The sequence below is a fragment of the Plectropomus leopardus genome, chromosome 15 (genome assembly GCF_026936395.1).
Source record: "Plectropomus leopardus strain MGB_pleo_1.0 chromosome 15, ASM2693639v1, whole genome shotgun sequence".
Taxonomy (NCBI): domain Eukaryota; kingdom Metazoa; phylum Chordata; class Actinopteri; order Perciformes; family Serranidae; genus Plectropomus; species Plectropomus leopardus.
The window spans coordinates 2,726,477-2,746,206 of record NC_142190.1 but is presented as its reverse complement, the minus strand read 5'-3'; the positions used below and the strand labels follow the sequence as shown (position 1 = coordinate 2,746,206).

Sequence of the window (19,730 nt, the reverse complement as noted above, 5' to 3'; positions counted from 1 at the left end):
AGTTTCCACGGTGTATTTTAGGGTTATTGTAGGAGCTGAGCTGCAAATTCACTTAATAAGCAAAAATAAACAATCTTGCCAAATCTTATGCATGAACACAGCCAAAAATATCAAAAAATGACCAAAAAAAACGACAGTTAATGACTCACCGGCCTCCGTGCTGTTGTTGTAGTTGGCGGGTCGGTCTTTAGGAGGCGCTGTGACTTCCGGTCAAACCTCGTCTTTCCGGAAGTTGTTCCTCTTTCGTTAAAGCAACATGGCGCCCGCCGTGACAGCAATGTGAATGTAAACAAGCAGCTCACCTCTAAAGCGAAAAATCCGCTAATTAAACTAAAGTCGGTATTCACGGTTATTTATGGCGTTCAGGGCGAGCGGGCGGATCCTCCGGGACTCTGCCGGACTCTGCCGGAGGATCGTCGGCTCCTCGCGACACCAGACTGCGTCATGGATCCTGTCAGCGGGTCAGCGCCCAAATCTGCTCTTTCACTTTCTATTTATCTTTATTTCTCACTGAGGAGATATATTTATATGTCAGGTTAAAATACGAGTCCAGCACGAGGCTCAGACTGTTTTTACTGAGAATTTTAATTTTGTTAATTATCATAATTTAACGTCTTTATCGTCCGAGACCATGAGAGGAAATTTAGACAGAAAAAATTACAATAAATGACGAGAAAGAGCTGGGATTTTCCTCTTGAAAAAGATATCATAATCATATTTATTTATTTATCTAATTTATTTGTATTTATGATTTTTTAAAAAGTATTTATTTATTTATATTTACAATTTATTATTTAAAAACTAACTATTTCGCTTTTAGTTATCATCAATAACGTCTCTATCGTCCGAGACCATATAAGCAATTTTAGGCAGAATAAATAACAATATATGACGAGAAAGAGCTGAGATTTTCCTCTTGAAAAATATATCATAATCACATTTATTTATCTAATTTATTTATATTTACAATTAATTTATTTTTTGTATTGATTGATTTTATTTATTTATATTTATAATCTATTATTTAAAAAAACAAAGTATTTTGCTTTCAATTATCATCAATAACGTCTTTATCTTCCCAACCATGTGAGGAATTTTAGTCTGAAAAAAATACAACATATGACGAGAAAGAGTTGGGATTTTTTCCTCTTGAAAAATATGTTAGAATCACATTTATTTATTTATTACGATTTTTGAAATGTATTTTTATTATTTATTGTATTTTTATTGATAGAGTAATATGATTTATTTGTTTATAATTATGATTTATCATTATTTGATTATTTACATATACTGTATATATATTAATATACTACTAATGTAGTTTTAATTGTTATTAATAATGCCTTTTTCTTCTGAGACGATGTGAGGAATGCTAGACAGGAAAAAATAACGATATAAGATGAGAAAGAGCTGGAATTTTTCATTTAAAAAATTATCGCAATCACCTGTGTTTATTTTTTATCTAATTTATTTATAGTAACAATTTTTTAATTGATTTATTTATTTTAATTTATTTATGCTAACAATTTATTATTAAAAAAAATAACCATTTTGCTTATAATTATCAATAACACCAATTTAGTATATGATTTAGTATTTATTTTATTAACTATTTATTTAATTCTACATACAAAGAATTTGACTCAGTTTCTTAGTTTTTGCGCTGCTATCAATAAACTCACAGAAACAGACAGACCACGCAGGAGCAAGGACACCAAAACAAGCTGGAAAAAATAAAGTTAAAGACTCAGCAGGACTTTTCTGGAGGCTAAAAAGGTTAAAAACATCGACATCCTGCAGAATCTGCTCCTAAGTCTTTAATTTTAGATTTTAAATCATTGAACGACACCGACTCCCTGAGTTTCAAGTCATTCTGCAACAAATTTTAAAATAAAAATCATCATTAAAAACAAAAAAGCGCAGATAAGAGGTGCAAAGATGAAAAATAATAACAAATATTTTATATATATATATATATAATGTTTTATTAAAATGTTATTAAAATGATTTAAAATTGATTTAAAACATTTTTAGCCTCTAATGCTAGAAAATAAAATACAAAATACATTATTACAAAATAATAAAAAACAGAAAAACAGTTACAGTTTCTGTGGTCGTCTAAATCTGCACACTCACTGCAGCACTTTATCAAAGTAAAAACGTTTTTGTGATTAATGTCGGAGTTTGAGACATCAGAGCGAGCGAAATGAATCACTGACCTGGCAGCGCCGTGACGGACGTGTCGACGTCTTTACAGGAAACGCTGCCTGCAGCCGAGGAGGGAGGGCCGGATTTATCTTCACTCCCGCCGTCTTCATCACATCAGAGGCGTTTCTCAGCAGGCTGATGAAAGGCAGAGCGGCAGCAGCCGAAGCGGACGGCGGCTTTTATCGCCTCCCGGCCTCCGTTCCAACAGACAGCGGTAATCTGACCCTCGGCCTCGGAGATTTACGTCCGTCTGATCATCGTGGCTCAGCCTTTCTCCAGAGTCCTGCAGACGTCATCAGAGATTGGTTTTATTTCCTTTGTGTGTTTTCAGGCGGACAAATGTCGCTGCTGCTGAGAGATCCAGATCAGCCCAAAAACCCAAAGCTTTTGAAAGTGGCCATAATTGGCGCCCCGAATGCCGGGAAGTCGACGTTGACCAATCAGCTCCTCGGCAGAAAGGTCGTCAAGTGTCCTCCTTATCAGCAGGGTTCCCACGGTCATAAAAAATCTAAAAAGTCAGATTTTCCAAGCCTGGGAAAGTCATGCAATGAGCAAAAATAACTGAAAGTTTTGGAAAAATCATTTAATTTTTAATCCTTTGAAACCTGAGAAAACTGGAATGATTTCTTTCAAAAATGGGAAAAAAGGCAACAAGCAACTTGGAAAAATGAGCCAAAAATTTGCAACAAATTAGTAAAAAGTACCAGAAAATTGTCTTAAAATGGACAAAAAGGAAAGTTTTTAAAAAATCAAAAACAAACAAGGACATGACCTGAATTTTAAAGTTTTAAATATATAATACTGATCATTATAAAAGAGTTTTTTTCAACATTTTTCCAGAGCTTTTTAAATATAATTTTCTAAAACTACTAAATTCACATTTTCCTCTTGAAAAAGATGATATAATCCCACTTATTTATTTATTTATCTAATTTATTTGTATTTATGATTTATTTATTTTTAGTATTTATTTATCTTATTTATTTATATTTAAAATGTATTATTTAAAAACAAACTATTTTGCTTTTAATTATCATCAATAACGTCTCTATTGTCCAAGACCATATCAGGAATTTTAGACAGAATAAATAACAACATATGACGAGTGAGAGCTGGGATTTTCCTCTTGAAAAAGATATTATAGTCACATTTATTTATAAATGTATTTATTTAGAGCTTTTTAAATATAATTTTCTACTAAATTCTTTTAATTTGCAGAACATTTCTTGTAAAGTTGCTCATTCTGTTTTTTTTCCATGTTTTTCTAAAGAAATCAAACTAAATTTTTCAGAGCTCAAAATACTTCCAGGTCTCAAAGGATTAAAAATCATTGAAAGTTTTGGAGAATTAAAAACATTTTGTTGTTGGTATTAAAATGAATCTTGTGTGGGTAACTTTCCACAGAATGAAACAATAACGAAAAATGAATTTTCTGCAGCTGCAGACGTCACGTGGCTCTAACGTGCGTCGATGTTTGACAACATTTTATTCACCGTCATGTTCAGTAATTTTCTCTCCACGCCACATAACCGAAATTAAGTCTGAATTTGATATGTTTGATCCTTGAAAAGTCCTGGAAAAGTTAACTGTTGTCTCTTAAAGGTGTTTGCTGTGTCCAAGAAAGTTCACACGACACGGACGCGTTCGATGGGCGTCCTGACAGAAGACGCCACACAGATAGTAAGACATTTCTCACGTCTCCGCCGTCAGACTCGAGTGACGCATTTTAAGAAAACAAACAATCACTAACGTACATTTTTTGCAGATTTTACTGGACACTCCTGGTCTCACCACCGCGACGAAGGTCAAAAGGTGACTTTTATTTATTTACTTTTTTTTATTTTTGGTGTTTTTCCAAAGTTTGTAGTCTACATGCAGTATTTATTTAAGACTTAAAATTCTGAAAATAAAGAAATATTTGGTAGTTTTACTATGGACTTAAGTTGGTTAAAAGAACTTAAAGTGAAAGGGGAAAAATATTAATAAAATATTTTTTGCAGTTTAGTCGGGGACATTTAAAAAAAAAATCTCTAAAGAAAAAATAAAAATGCATCAAAGTCATCAATGTCCCAGACTTTTGAGGAATAAAAATTCCAGTTAGCATTTTTCATACAGAAAATAACTTTTTTTCATAAAAATATGAGCAAACAAACTGAATCTAAAGGCTTAAAATTCTGAAAATAAATGAATATTTGACTGATGTTTTCCAGGCTGACGTTAGTTAAAAGATCTAACTCAGTGAAAATGGAAAATAGAATTAATATATAATATTTTTCAAACAGTTTTAGACTAATTTTATAAAATACACATAGCATTTAATATAGGGAAGAGGTTTTTTTCCTGTAAAATATAAGTGTCATTATGTAGCAAACTGGCATTTCGAGTGTTAAAATTCTGGTTATTATGATCACGATTGAAGTTGGTTAAAAGATTTAAACTCTGTAAAATTGGAAAATAATATTAATAATATATAATTTTATGACAGTTTATGTAGGGGACATGTTTTTCCTCTGAGTTTTTTTAAATCTGACACTTTAAAATAAAAATGCATCAAAATCAATGATTTTGTTTATCAATGACACGTTCCAAAATTCAATCAAGCGTTTAGTATAAAGAAAATAACTTTTTTTTCCTTTTCATAAAAATATTAGTGGAATTATTTAAACAAACTGACATTTTGATGCAGATATTTTGATCTTCCAGTTACATTTGGGGATTTTTTAAAGGATGCATAAAGGGTTAAAATACTTTACATATATTAAATATAAATAACATTTATACCTGACCCTGTGTTTCCACAGACACCAGCTGGAGAAGAGTTTGCTGGTCGATCCCTGGAACTCGGTCAAAGAAGCCGACCTCAGTATGTCAAAAATAAATTATTAATATATAAACCTCAGCTGACCTTTTATTTTTGCAGCTTTCATGTAAACGAGTTAAAAAGTTACTTTGGAAATTTGCAACCTGGACCCTGTTTTCCCATGTTTTTGTGTCTTAAGTGACAAATGGGGTCAAACATTTTCATGTTTTTATCACAGACAGACTCAGACTGTTTTTTGTTTGAGCAGAAACAGACAAAAAATCACCAAACGCACCAAACCTGTAATTTTAGTGTGTATAGAGCAGCAAATTTTCCCATAAAACCGCGTAAATTAAAGGTTTATTTCAACCAAAACAGAGTTAATGATTGTTGGAAGAGTGAAAAGTGTGTTTTCGATGCTAAAAATACTGTTTATTTAAATGTTGTTCTGGTGATAAAACAAAAATTATTTTTATTATTCAGGTCTGTGTCTGTTAGGATCATTTCCATAATGTTGTCAGACACTTTAAACACACAAAAACAAGATTTCATTTAACAAAAACGTTAAACTGATGCTGCGAACGTGCCCAGAGTGGTTACATTGCAGCCTTTTTATACTGCAGCGTCGCGCTCAATACAACAAAAAGGTTCTCATTCATTTATCTTTTATTTCATTTACTTCCCTTTTATTTGCATTTTTATCGCTTTTATTGCTTCTTTTTTTGTGGTTTTTGGTCTATTCTTTGTATTATTTTATATTGACATTTTTACGTCTTACATCTTGCATTATTTGTTATTTGTATTATTTTATTTTTTAAACATTTTTTTAGATACTTAGGTACAAAAACTTGGGAAAATAGTGTCCAGGTTGAAAAAGTGACCTTGTAAGAGTGAAACATTTTTCGTGGTTTGAAGTTTTTATAATCCTGAACTGTGTCTCTTCTCAGTGGTGGTCTTGGTGGACGCGGGGGACAGATGGATGTGCAGCAGACTCGACTTCCAGATGCTCAGATGCCTCGCCCAGCACCCCGACATCCCCGCCATCCTGGTCCTCAACAAGGTGCTTTTCTTTTTTTTATAAACATGTCATGGATATGTAGATCTTTTTTTTTATGTCCTGAAACAGCCGAGCACTGTAGCTTTCAGCAAAGACTATTTTCAGAGGTGGATTAATCTACATTTCGTGCTTTCGTCAGTATTTTCAGCAGCAGGACGGCGTTTGTAAATCTGTCGTACAAAATCTGCTTTTTTTCATGGGATTTGTTGACAATAAGAAAAATGCATAATATCACCAGACTTTCTTTAACCCTTTGAGACTGAAGCAAACTGGCTGGATTTGTTTCAAAAACACGGGAGGAAGGAAACGAGCAACTTAACCAAAAATTACCCAAAAATTAGCAAAGAAATGAAAATGACAAAAAACAAAAAAAAAATCAAAAGAAAAGTGCAAAAAAAAAAACGAACAAAGATATGACCTGAAAGAAGTCCTAAAAAAATAATAAAATTATATACTGTGGAATATATTTTTAATATACAACTGTAATAATCACAAATATAATTTCTGGACATTTTCAGAATATTATTATATTTGTAATATTTTGTAATAATTTTCTCCTTTTTTAACATTAATTTTCAGGTTGTTTTGCTCGTTGCCGTTTCCCGTGTTTTTTGAACAAATGAAACCTTTTTACTTTAATGCAGCACAAGACAAAACTGATGTCCGTCCAGGTTTCAAAGGGTTAAACACCTCCCAAAACATTCACAGTCTGAAAAATGTCCTCACCGGCTGTTTTTCAGGTGGACCTGGTGAAGAGGAAGGACAAGCTGCTGGACGTCACCGCGGAGCTGACGTGCGGAGTGGTGAACGGACGCAGGCTGCGCGTCAGGCCGGTGATCAAACCTCCGTGGGCCGAAAAGAGACGAGAGACGGATCCCGAGTCGTCGCTCAGAGACGAGGACGAGGACGAGGCGGCGGGGTCAGAGGGCGGCGCTGAGCCGCACTGTTCGCTGAGCAAAGAGCAGCTGAGGGCGCTGAAGACTCAGCGGGGCTGGCCTGGCTTCAAGGACGTCTTCATGCTGTCCTCTGTGGACAGAGAGGACGTGGAGACGCTGAAGGTACATTTGAGATTTATGGTCGTAGCAGAGAAAAGTACGGACAGGATGCATGTTTGTACCGTAAATAAATCTATGATTATACTTTTAAAATGAATCCTACTGAAACTGATGTGTAGACCAGAAACTGAACAACTGTCCCTGTAAAACAAAAATGTTTAAAAAAATACATTTAAAGTATAAAAAAAATTTAAATTAAAAAAGAAACTGAAGACAAAAATTAAAAATATATTTCTTTCATTACTCTTTAATTAAAAACGGGGCGTCGATAGTTTTGAAAACTGCAAACTGGCGTCCTTTTTTTCAAACACATGGAAAAATTTTGCAAGAAAGTAGTAAAAAATACAAGAAAATTACCTGAAAATTTTTTTTAAAAAAAGAAGAACGTTAGGAAAAAAGGAAATTAACTCAAAGAAGTGGTTAAAAATATTATAATTGTAACTTAATTTTAAATATATATATATATATATATATATATATATATATATATATATATATATATATACAGATTTTCCATAGGTTTTTCTTTTGCCCTAGCTTTAAAATAATAATTATTATTTCTTTATTATTATAATTTAAATTAAATTATAATAAAAATTAATTAATATTTAAATCTACTAATTTCCTGCAATGTGTGTGGTATTTTTTTTTTTTTTTTACCGAGGCCCTCGTTGTTTTTTCCCATGTTTTTGAAAAAGTGTTTTTGCTCAGAGTTCAAAGATTTAATGTCAAAAAAGAAAAATCCCGTCCTGCTTCGTTTTAACTGGCTAAAGTACGACGAGCTGCCAAATATTCTCTGGAAAAAAGTAGATGTCTGTTTTGGTCTGTGGTGCGTAAATCATTTTGAGTGTCACACCTGGGGACAGGTGTGCTGGTCTTGTTTGCTCATTAAAGCGGCCTCATTATTAAACTGAATCAGATTTAATGTGTATTTTTAAGTATTTGTTAGTTAACAGAACAGTTTTAGTTCAGTTTTAGCTTTTTGAATCAGTTTTTTAATTGCATTTGATAATGAAAAACACGCTTTTATCTCGTTGCGGCAGAAATACTTCATAGCTGCGGCGAAGCCGGGCTCGTGGCAGTACCACAGCGAGGTCCTGACCGACCAGAGTCCGGAGGACGTCTGCAGCAACATCATCAGAGAGAAGCTTCTGGAGTATCTGCCGCAGGAAGTGCCCTACACGGTGACGCAGGTGAAGCGATCTGTCGATGAGCTGACAGCCAACTGACCGCAGTCACGTGTCACTCGGACAGTCGTTAAAAAACGGGAAAACTCATGGAATTTGCAAATAGCAATTTTCAGGCCTGGAAAAGTTTTGGAAAAATAAGTAAACCCGGAATTTTGTTTCCCAAACCTGTAAAATAACACTTGATGTGTTCAAAAATAGTTGGAAATTTAAAAAAATCCAATGATATTTCTGTTTTTACAGTTTCTTATTGTGATTTTTTTTAATTGCCAACATTTTTTCTTTAAAAGTCACTTATAATTTTTTTTAAAAAAAAAAAAAAAGCGCCTAATATTTTGAATAAAATATTATCGCCAAATTTTTTTTTCAAAAATTGCCTTTTTTTTTCTTCACCAATAATTTTTGAAAAAAACAGCCCGCTAATTTAATTTCTTTAAAATTCACCAAATATTTTCAATAAAAAATAATTGCCAACATTTTTTAAAGAAAAAAAAATGCACACATTTTCTCTAGAAAACATGCCTTTAAACATGCCTATTACACATATTTTCTTTAAAACTGGCTTTAAAATGAATAGATTTTGGCTGTGATAAGAGGTGCCGTTTTTGGTTGATTTTAAAGAAAAAATGCCCGAGGTTTTGGAAGGCATGTTTTCTTTAAAAATCACCAAAAATTTTGAAAGAAAAAAAATGCCATTTAAAAAAAATGCCACTTTTTTCTTTAAAAAAGTTTGTGCATTTTTAATATCTGCTTGTTTCCGTTTCAGTTGATTGAACTCTGGCAAGAAGGAGACGAAGGGGAGCTGAATATTTCTGTGAAACTTTATGCCAAGAGAGAAGTTCACATGGTAAGTGCTCTCCATGCCTGTAGGATTTATTTATTATTATTTTTTATTTTTTAGATGTGCGTTGTAAATCATCTCCAGGGCCTGTGTGCTAAATTTAAGCTGCGATTTATCTGTAAACATAAATATTACAATAATATGGAGTCATATTTCCGCCAGTGTGATGAAAAATAAAAGATCCTTTAAGTCGTTATGAAGAGAAACGTTCTCGAAATCATGACTTTACTGATCTTGAACTAATGACTAAATATCTGAAAATATAATAAATAACAATTTCTAAAAATCAGAACTTTTCCTCTGAAATAATGACTTTGTATATTAAAAAAGTAAAAAAAAACCCTCAAAATAATGACTTACTTCCTCCTAAATAATGACTTATTGTCTTAAAATAATGACTTATTATGTCAGAATTATGACTTAATTTCCCAAAATAATGACTAGGCTTCTTAAAATATTGATTTAGTGTCTCAAATAATGACTTATTATTTCAAAATAATGACTTAGTTTCCCCCAGATCCTTGTTAATTGTTGTACATAATGATGTAGTGTCTAAAAATAATGACCAAGTGTCTTAAATATTTATTTAGTGTCTCAAATAATGTCTTATTATCCCAAAATAATGATCCAGTATCTAAAAATAATGAGTAACTCAAAAATAATTTGCGTGTCTGGAAATAATCACTAATTATCTTGAGATAATTGGAAACCTTCTCCTAATAATGACTTAGTGTCTAAAGAATAATCATTAATATCTTAAAAAATAATGACTAATCTTTATGAAAAATGAGTTTACCTGTCGTTAAATTAGCCATTAAATTTATAAATCTATAAATTTCTCTTTCATTTGCAATTTTTTGAGACACTAAGTCGTCATTTTAGGAAAAGCATCACGTTGAGCTTCATAAAAGTGAAAAACTTGAATATTTTCTGCTGCTCTGCAGTCGGACGTTACGTGAAAACAGCAGGAAGACGGTTTGATTTGAGCCGCTGAGCTCGTGACAGCAGGACGGGACTCTAAATCTGTCCGTCCACCTGCGGCTCCTCTGATGGCCTCTGATATTTAATCGCCGTTCCCTCGTTCCTCCGCGTTCCTCCGTGTTCCCTTTTTCTTGTGTTTTTAACTCGTAAATATTTGAGCAGCCTTTCTCAGCCATTCATTTTTAATGGCAGAGAGTATTTGGAGCTGCGTCTGTTTGCTGAAATGTTTGGAGGCCGGTGACCTCGAGGAGGACGGACTCAGACCGTCTGTAGCTCCCGGCTGCAGGGACGCAGATTTCCGTCCTCACGGTGAAGACGGACCAAAGACAACGAGTATTATCCGTGTTATGAAAAACTCCTGGAACAAATCTGTCTTTCTGTCCTCTAAATGTTCTCTGACTAAATGTCTGTTTGTTTGTATTTTTAGCAAATATTGATGTTTTGACTGTTTATATTTTATTATAATTATCGATCTATTATGTGAAACAAATAAACGAAACCAAATCTAAGAAGATAACATGGAATAAAAACGTAAATATCCTGCTGTGCAGCAGTTGCAGTAAGAACGAATACAAATATACAAAAAACTAAAATAACTGCTTTTTTTGCAATAATAAAAAACGGCGTAACAGTAAAGTGCAATTCAGATATTATCATTCAAAATCGTTAATTTTTAAAAAAAAATTTAGACCTCAATGCAATCCTTGAATTAAAAAATTAGGCTCACTCAAAGCCTCCGAGAGAGGTAAAAAAAAAGATGAAATTAGTTAATTATCAATATAAAGAAAATAACGGATTTAACATCCTAACAGAAATGTTTTCATGTTTGCAAAGTCATTTTTTTATTCCGATTTTTCATCATTTCTGCTCAAATATGCCTCTAAATGCACAGAACTAAAAAGTACTACAGAAATATTTTGCGATCAGACGTATTTTACTGCGTAGTTTGTTTTGACACGGAGCCGATGTCATCCGTAAAGGAACAGTTCACCCCGAAATCAGAAACGCATTTGTTTTTCTTACCTTTCGTGCTGTTTACTGATGGTTTTGGTGAGTCGATGGCTCTCGGCTTGCTGCGTTTAACCCTTTCACACCTGAGGAACTCGGCTTGATTTCTAAGAAAAATATGGAAAGAGGGTGATGAGAAATGGCCCCAAAAAAAGTAATAAAAAAATAAAAATAAAAAAAGCAAAAAACTATGCAAGTAAAAAAATAAAAAAAATAAAAAGAACCCTCAAGAAAATAAAATAAAAAAATAAAATTCCCATCAAATTATTGAATGGATGAGATAGATGGAAATAGAGATGTAGATGTATATATAAATCTATAATATATTTCACATTTTAATATATTTCATATTTCAGTTTCAGAATGTTTTAAATATATATTTTGTTTACAATCAAGAAATATTTCGAAGTTTTAAAATACTTTACGTCTACAGGTTTTCAGCTGTAGGATCCTATAAAAATATTTGTCAGTTTTTGATAGATTTGTTTTTAAGCATTTCCCCAAATTTCAGCGACATGATGTCACAACAAGCTAAATCAAAGCGATGACTGTTGACGGGTGCCTGACGCTGCTCTGTGTTTTTTGGCTTCTGCAGAAGATGATGATCGGACCTGCCGGACAGATGGTGGCTCGGATGGCCAGCGAGGCCGGCGAGGACCTGAGCCGCGTCTTTTTGAGGGAAGTGAGGCTGAAGCTGTCGGTGACGCTGAGGAAGTGACGAGGACGGAGGGACTTCACGTGACCAACAGATGACTTTTCACGTATTTTACTCGACACGGAAAGTCTCATCATGAGCGAGACGTGGAGACGTGAGGCGGCGTCTGTCCACGGCTGAAAGACGGCGTGCTCTAAATGTTGACTTTTGCATCCTCAGCAGTTTCTTTTCACGCATGCTGACTGCGGCATTAAAGGGATATTTCACAGATTTTCATCGTGTGTGTAGATGAAACTTTCCTCCATCGAACCGGAGACCAGATGTTGTCCCGTTTTGCCCGCCACCACGGACACAAACAGAGCTGATAAAGAGACACCCGAAATCCGACCAAACGGTAAAACTAAGCAGCGCTGATCGAACGTTCGAGTTGCGTTTTTCTTTCTCGTGTTTTCGGAAACGTATTTTAGCGTCACGGTTAATTGTAACACAACATCACACAGACCAGTTCACATTACGTCCCCCACCAACGGGAGCGTTTGTTCTGGTGCGGCGCACTGCATGCTGGGAGTTGTAGGCTGGTAGTTTTCTATAGAGTTCGCACAGACATGAAAAACCTGGAAAAGTCATGGAGTTTGCAAATAACAATTTCCAGGCCAGGAGAAGTTTTGGAAACTTAATATGCCCAGAAAGATTAGGAAAAGTCATGGATTTTTTTTCCACAAACATGTACAGTAACAGTAATTTGTTGTTCAGTTTCTGGCTGTAATTAAAAAAATAAAAATAAAAATCAGATTTGTTTCTTTAAAAAGAAATCTTTAAAAAAATCAAGAATCTTTTTTTTTATTTTAAATTGACAAAACATTTTAAAGGGGAAAAAATAAAATTGCCAACATGTTTTCAGAAATAAAAACAAACACCAACATGTTTTAATGCTCAAACCGGCGGGTGTGTATTCTTTAAAAAATGGCAATAAAATAAATACAAAATAAAGTCATTTAAAGTTGGATGCGCCTCTAAAGCCCTCACCAGTGATTAAAAATGATTTAACATCACTGTTTTTGTCACACTCTCCCCTCTCAGCCCCAAAATTATATTTAAATATTCAGTTTTAATCCTGTTCTGAAGTCATTATTTTAAAAATATTATAAAAAGTTAGAATATAGTTTTATATATATAAGTTTTCCTGAAGATCATAGAAAAGTCATTTATCAGTAAAAATGTGTTTAAAGCCTGTTTATTCTTATTTTTCTCTTCACGTAGCACCAAGTATTTATACGTATTTCTACTGCAGACGGGGTCTATTTTTTGTGACGATATCTGTGAAATACTTCTTTAAAGATGTTTACGTAAAGACGTCACAAGTTATTGTAAAATACAGAAAACTGTGGAGAAAAGTGGAGAAAATATGTCAATTACACAACCTGCACCACCGAATCATCGGCTTTTATTTCGCAGAGACGTATTTTTAGGCAGCGAACATGACACAGACTCCCGTCAAACGGGTGTTTTGACACAAGTTTGACGGCGTGCTCATGGCTGAGCGGGTTTGGCGAGCTGTGAAAAGGCCGATGGTTTATCTTTGGCTCTCAGAGCTTTTTAGTTGGCGGGCGTCTCGCGCCTGGCGGGACCTGCACAGTCATGTTCGCTCAGATGTCCCCGATGTACCATCCACCCCGTTCCCTCCACTCCCACATCACTTTAGCCTTCGCCGCTGCCTTTGAAGTGCGGCCATCCGTCCGCTGCTTTCTTCCCTCCCCTCCTCCTCCCTGTTTTTTGGCTCTCATGAAGCCCCGCTCTGCCCCCGAGGGCTGAATTGTCTCCCTAATGGATGGCAAAATGGAGCACGAACCTGATGCTAAAATGGGTCAGATAATGGTGATTGGATTCATCCTGCTGCCTGCGAGTTAACTCGGCGGTTACTCTATCCGCTGCATCGTGATGAATAACCAGCTCGTGGCCTGAAGCGAGGCGACAGGAGGGAGGGAGAGGCCTCGCCCGTCTCACAGACGCTGCTTCAGCCCCTCCAGCTCTGCCTGCGCTGCCTGCGCTGTCTGCGCTCTGCAGCCGGCTGCTTCACAGCGATTAGATAAGCCGGCTGCTCAGCAGAGATCAGCACGCAGACAAGCCAACTGCTGCTCGAAAATATCATCGCCAAACAAAGAAGTCCTTCAAACAAGATATTTACAGCGTCCGCACAGCCGTGAAAAGGCTGGATATTTTTGCAAATAGCAAATTCAAGACCCAGAAAGGTTTTGGAAACTAAAACTACCCTGAGAGTTTTAGAAATCTGTTTCACAAACCTTATTAATAACATATGATGTATTCAAGGACCTTCAGAAAAGGGAAAATCTAATGATGATTCCTGTTTTTGCACTTTCTGGCTGTGATAAATGATGTCATTTTTGGTGATTTTTTCAAAGAAAATATTCCTTTCGAACCCCGTAGGCCCGCAGAAATTGAAGGCAGCTTATAAAAGGAAAAAAAAAAGTGCTTAAAAAAATTACCAAAAAGAAAAAGAAAAATCATCCAAATATTTTCTTTAAAATTAAATTAAAATGTATTAAAGAAAAGATTAAAGTCACCAATATAAATAAAATGGAAAACATGCCTTTCAAACCTGCAGGACTGCAGGTTTGAAAGAAAAAAAGGCCAAAATATTCTCTTTGAAAATCCCCAAAAATATACAAAAAATGAAAGTGCACAAATGTTTTAAGAATAATAATAAAAAAAGAAAATTAAAAAGAAATTGGCAATTTTCTCAAATTGGTTTTCTTTAAAAATCGGCCATAAAACAATCACAAAATACAGCTACATAAATCTGTATATTCCTCAAAAATAAAAAACTTAGGTCCCTCCTCGGTGTTTGAAAAGTTATTTCCCCTCTTATTGCACCACCACTCTCCTCTTATAAACGACAAACAGTCTCTGAATTATATTTAAATATTTAATTCTTATCCTGTTCTGACTTATTTTTCTTTTTTTTTTTAAATAACTTTTTTTTTTTTTTTTTTTTAAAATATGGTCTTTAAAACCTCAAAGTCATGGAAAACTCATGGAAATGTCTTTGTTTGTAAGCTTTATTTTACTTGCAGATATGTCTCAGAAATATAAATGACACGTCGATCAGCGGCGTTCTCCGTCCTCGTGTGCAGGTGACATCGAGCGAGGGCCGCAGAACCCTTACCATTACTGAAACTCAGTAATGGTAACGGTTTGACGGCCCGCCTCCTCTGCGGCTCACCACAGTCAGTTAGAAGCGAGCGTGTGCTGATAACGCCGGCGGGGTAATGACACCCTGGATAGTACATCATCTATACTGTAGTGTCTCTTTAATAAACTTACAGTATAAGATGATATCCTGTCCAGGGCACAAGACACAGCAGGTGCACTTTCTTCCTCCGGGGTTAAAATCTGAAAAACAAAGGGGGATTTGTTAGTGATGCACACTGTGAAGATAAAAAAAGTGAATCATATGGTTAAGATATTTCAAAAAAAAAAAAAAATAATAATATATATATATATATATATATATATATATATATATATATATATATGTATATATATGTATAAAATTTAAATATATATATATAAAATTAAAGATATTTTTAAAAAATAGGTAAAATAAAATCTGTAAAAAAACAAAAAAGTGAATCATACGGTAAAAAAAAAAAAGTAAAATAAAATCTTTAACAAAAAAAGTTAACTGCATCGTAAAGATAATATTAAAAAAGGGTCAAATAAAATATGTTTTTTTTTTTTAAAAAAAGATAAAAGTTAATCATATGGTAAAGATAATATTAAAATGCCTCAAATATTTTTTTTTTTTTTAAAAAAGATAAAAGTTAATCATATGGCTATGATAATATAAAAAAAGGTAAAATAAAATATGTTAAATAAATATATTAAAAAAGCCTGCTCCACACTCACCTTTTGCATGTGTCCATCTTGGCTCGCTGATTCTTCCTTTCACATGTTTTACGGACGCTTTGTGTCCACGTCTGGACGTCCTGCACGCCGGGCTCCGACACTTAAAGGCCCCCGCCTCATTAGCATACTGTGATGACATCGAGGGTGGACCAGACTGCAGCTTTTCCTTATCTGGTCCAAACCTGATCGCCTCCGCTCCAAAAAATAAATCGCCCACACCCTTTTTACACCCAGCTGGACTCTGCAGAAAAACTACGAGTCCTGTTTTTTCTTTTTTTACTGTGTAATTTTTAAAAACACAAACGGTGTGCAGAGACAGAGTCTTTCATGCATTCATGGTATCATATGAAAATGTTCATTAACCCTTTGAAACCTGAGCAAACTGGTTTGATTTCTTCCAAAAACACGGGAAGAAGGCGTAACTTAAGAAATAGCCCAGAAAACAAAATATTAGTAAAAACGTGAAATAAAATGACTCGTTAAAAACAAAAAGAAAGAAAGACAAATTTACCCTAAGAAAGTGCAAAATATATATTTTTTTCTTATTTCTGTAACATTTTTTAAATACGAAATTAAGAATATCATATATATAGTTTTCTGAATAATTCTTTGTTTTTTGATCATTTCTAACATAAGAAAAAAGAAAAATGAAACAAGAAAAATGACCTTTAAAAAAGGGCCAAAGATTTAATTAAATTAAATTTTTTTTTTCCTCTAACATATTTTTAAATTCAAATGTATAAATATAGTTTTTAAACTTCTTTAAAGAATTGTTTTTACTTATTTGTTGCAGTTTGTTCAAAAGTGCAGCTGTTCCTCCTACTTTTCAGACATTTTAAAAATTTCTTCTTCAGTTTCTCAACTCTTCCTTGTATTTTTTAATTTTTTTTTAGCAGAATCAGAATTATTTATTGATCGGCGGGAGGAAATGTCATTACTTTCATTATTCATTACTGTTGCTCTGACGTAAAGCACAGAGAATTTTAGAAATAAGAAAGAAAATAATAAATAAAGAACAAGAACACTGCAAAGGAATTTCTTAATTTGGCACAAATGTTCACCTTGACTTAACAATGAACTGATAAGATTTTGATTATCAAAGGTCAAGGTCCCTGTGACCTTGCATCCATCTCATTCTTGGTCATGTATTTTCTCCAGAACACCTAAAGAAGATTTCTTCAAATCCTTGACCTTTGAGTCACAGATGAACTGATTTGAATTTGGAGGTCAAAGGTCAAGGTCACCTTGGCCTCACAATGTAGTATGTTTTTAGCCATAACTCTCGAAGTCTTACGCTTATTATGTTAAAATTTCAGGATTAAATGGAGTGATGACGTGTTGTATGAAAAAGGTCAAAGGTCGACTTCACTGTGATCATTTTTAAAGAAAAACAAAAAAGCCAAAATTGTTTAAAGTTAACATGCCTTCCAAACACACGCAAGGGCTTGTTTTCTCTAAAAATAAGACATAAAATAAATAAAGATCACGGTCATTTAAAGGTGTACGCCCCTCCCCTGACGCCAAAATAAAAACACAACTTCTTAAGTGCTGAAAGAATTATTTGGGACGTCTTCCCCTTCCTGTCCACCACCGTCCTCCGATAAATAACAAACAGTCCCTGTCTTCGTCTCTCAGAGCTTTATCTCACAGTAACACATCTAAAGTCCGAGCATAATGAACCGTCTTTGTAGAGACAATACGTCCTCACGGTGGACATTTACACTCTGTTTGACATGCAGGACTCTGACGGTCCCGAAAAATGGTGTTAAAATATAAACGAACACGATCAGAGTCATGTGGTGCACGACGAGGCGATAAAAAAACATACGTGACGCACAAGCGGAAAAGTTTGTTTGTAAGCTTTTTTCACATTTCAGTTATTTATGAAATTTACGTCAAAAACGACAGACCAACAGGTTAAATTACGTCTTACACATAAATTTGGGTGAGACTTTTTATGATTATTTCGTGACATAATATACAGAGACTTTTTTAATTAATTTCTTTATGACGTAATAAACTTTCACTGTTTTATGTCTTTTTGTGACAAACTCTAGTTTGACTTTTTTCATGATGTTTTTGATGAAATACGTATTCATGACTTTTTCGTGGCATTTTAAAGCTATGCTGTGACTTTTTAAGGACATTTTGAAGGATATATTCTGCTTTGACTTTTTTTTTTTTTACACTATTTTGGAAGATATACTACAATATGACTTTTTAGTGATATTTTTGTCAACACACGACACTATAATTTATTGGGATAAATACTATAGTATAACTTTTTTATTATATTTTGGATGACGAACTATACTGTGATGTTTGGTGCCGTTTTTGACGACTGACTCTACTATTTTTGGGTGATTTTTTCTGACATTGTCACAAACACTGAACCACAGAAACTGTGACGAAAATGAACAAACAGTCGAAGAAAGGTCAGTACACGGGAGAGCCAAAAAATACTGCGATAAAATACAAGAAAAAGGTGAAAACAGAAAAGGACTTACTCAGGGTTCGTGGGACACTGATGGGACATCAGGAGGCTCAGAGGAGGACAAAGCTTAAACACTGAGGAGGAGGAGGGACAGTTGGACACAGGTGCAACACATGAGCAGGTAATCAGGAAGTGCAGGAGCTGACATGAAGTGACTTTCAAAATAAAACAGTAGGTACAAAACAAGGAAACACAAAGACGGCTCAACGGTCAGGAGGACATCTGCGACATTTTATACTATGACGGTTTTTGTGCCATTTTTGACGACGTACTATACGACGACGTTTTAATGCCGTTTGCTTTCATGTTTTGGTGCCATTTTTGAGTCAGACTATAGAATGACTTTTCCTATTAGATTTTGTTACGACATACTATACGGTGAGGTATTTTTGCCATTTTTGACGACATTATATACGATAATATTTTGATGGAATTTTGGATGACTTACTACAGTATGACTTTTCTTATCATATATATACATTTTTATGACATGCTACAGTATGACTTTACTATTATATATTTTTTATGACTTACTATAGTATGACTTTTCTTATTATATATATTTTATGAGATACTACAGTATGCCTTTTCTGTTTTTATAACTTACTGTAATATGACTTTTCTTATTATATATATTTTTATGACATACTACTACTACTACTACTACAGTATGACGTTTCTGTTTTTATAACTTACTGTAATACAACTTTTCTATTATATATATTTTTTATGACATACTATAGTATGACTTTTCTTTTTATATATATTCTTTAATGACATACTATAGTATGACTTTTCTTTTTATATATATTCTTTAATGACATACTATAGTATGACTTTTCTCTTTATATATATTCTTTAATGACATACTATAGTATGACTTCTTCATGATGCTTTCATGATTTACACTACGGCTCTTTTTGACGTTTGGATGACGAACCACACTTCTGACCTTTTCCTTATATATTTTACTTTTACTGTGAAATTTTTATGATTTTCAACATACTATCACTTACCGTGACAATAAAAGTAGGACTTTTCTGATGACTGTTTTTGACTTTTTGTGACGTACTTTACTGCGGCTCATACGTGATGAACTGCACCTGAATGAAGCTGCTCGGACACCAAGTCACCAGCACGGAGGTTTTCACGGTATTCTCACGTTTTTGATGCCTTTATGTCACTTTAAGGTCACTTTGTTCATCACAGTCTGTGTAAACCTGCAGACTGAGAGCAGCTGTGATCCAACATTTCAGTTTAGAAAGTATCTCTGTGTATTAACTAAACTTTCAGTTTTATAAAGTCCAACTCTGAGGAGGGATTCAGGGTGTGGGAGCAGGTTCAGGGTGTGAGACGTCCTCCTGTGGACACCGATAAAGACGGATGTGAGACTATCTGGGTGGTTTGTTCTCCGCTCAATCTCTTTATCTGCAGCAGCAGAGCAACTTTTTTTTTTACAAATTTCTTCTTGCACTCACAGATAAGTTTTTTTTACTCTTTTCTACACGTAGAGA

The 19,730-nt window shown here is 34.1% G+C and overlaps 1 protein-coding gene and 2 long non-coding RNA genes across 3 annotated transcripts; 1 reads left to right on the top strand and 2 right to left on the bottom strand.

Moving 5' to 3' along the window:
• Positions 1-217: 217 nt before the first annotated feature.
• On the top strand, positions 218-14,401 carry eral1 (Era-like 12S mitochondrial rRNA chaperone 1). Its single transcript, XM_088088229.1, has 11 exons — positions 218-461; positions 2,261-2,425; positions 2,543-2,670; positions 3,814-3,891; positions 3,977-4,023; positions 5,013-5,074; positions 5,959-6,071; positions 6,809-7,126; positions 8,167-8,316; positions 9,077-9,157; positions 11,736-14,401. Exons 1-11 carry the CDS (start codon positions 356-358, stop codon positions 11,856-11,858), a joined length of 1,371 nt encoding a protein of 456 aa, XP_087944355.1. The 5' UTR covers positions 218-355; the 3' UTR covers positions 11,859-14,401.
• On the bottom strand, positions 2,365-18,521 carry LOC148187193 (uncharacterized). The gene is made up of 4 exons (XR_015778885.1): positions 18,230-18,521; positions 11,156-11,247; positions 6,795-7,094; positions 2,365-2,494 (listed from the first exon to the last, which is right to left on the bottom strand). It is a non-coding gene; the product is annotated as an uncharacterized LOC148187193 (long non-coding RNA).
• On the bottom strand, positions 14,855-16,388 carry LOC148187194 (uncharacterized). Its single transcript, XR_015778884.1, has 2 exons — positions 15,723-16,388; positions 14,855-15,206 (listed from the first exon to the last, which is right to left on the bottom strand). It is a non-coding gene; the product is annotated as an uncharacterized LOC148187194 (long non-coding RNA).
• Positions 18,522-19,730: the final 1,209 nt, after the last annotated feature.

Coding starts and splice junctions, on each gene's coding strand:
- eral1 (XM_088088229.1), top strand. CDS start 356: ATGGCGTTCAGGGCGAGCGGGCGGATCCTCCGGGACTCTGCCGGACTC. Junction 4,024..5,012: donor ACCGCGACGAAGGTCAAAAG/GTGACTTTTATT, acceptor GTGTTTCCACAG/ACACCAGCTGGAGAAGAGTT. Junction 7,127..8,166: donor AGGACGTGGAGACGCTGAAG/GTACATTTGAGA, acceptor TCGTTGCGGCAG/AAATACTTCATAGCTGCGGC.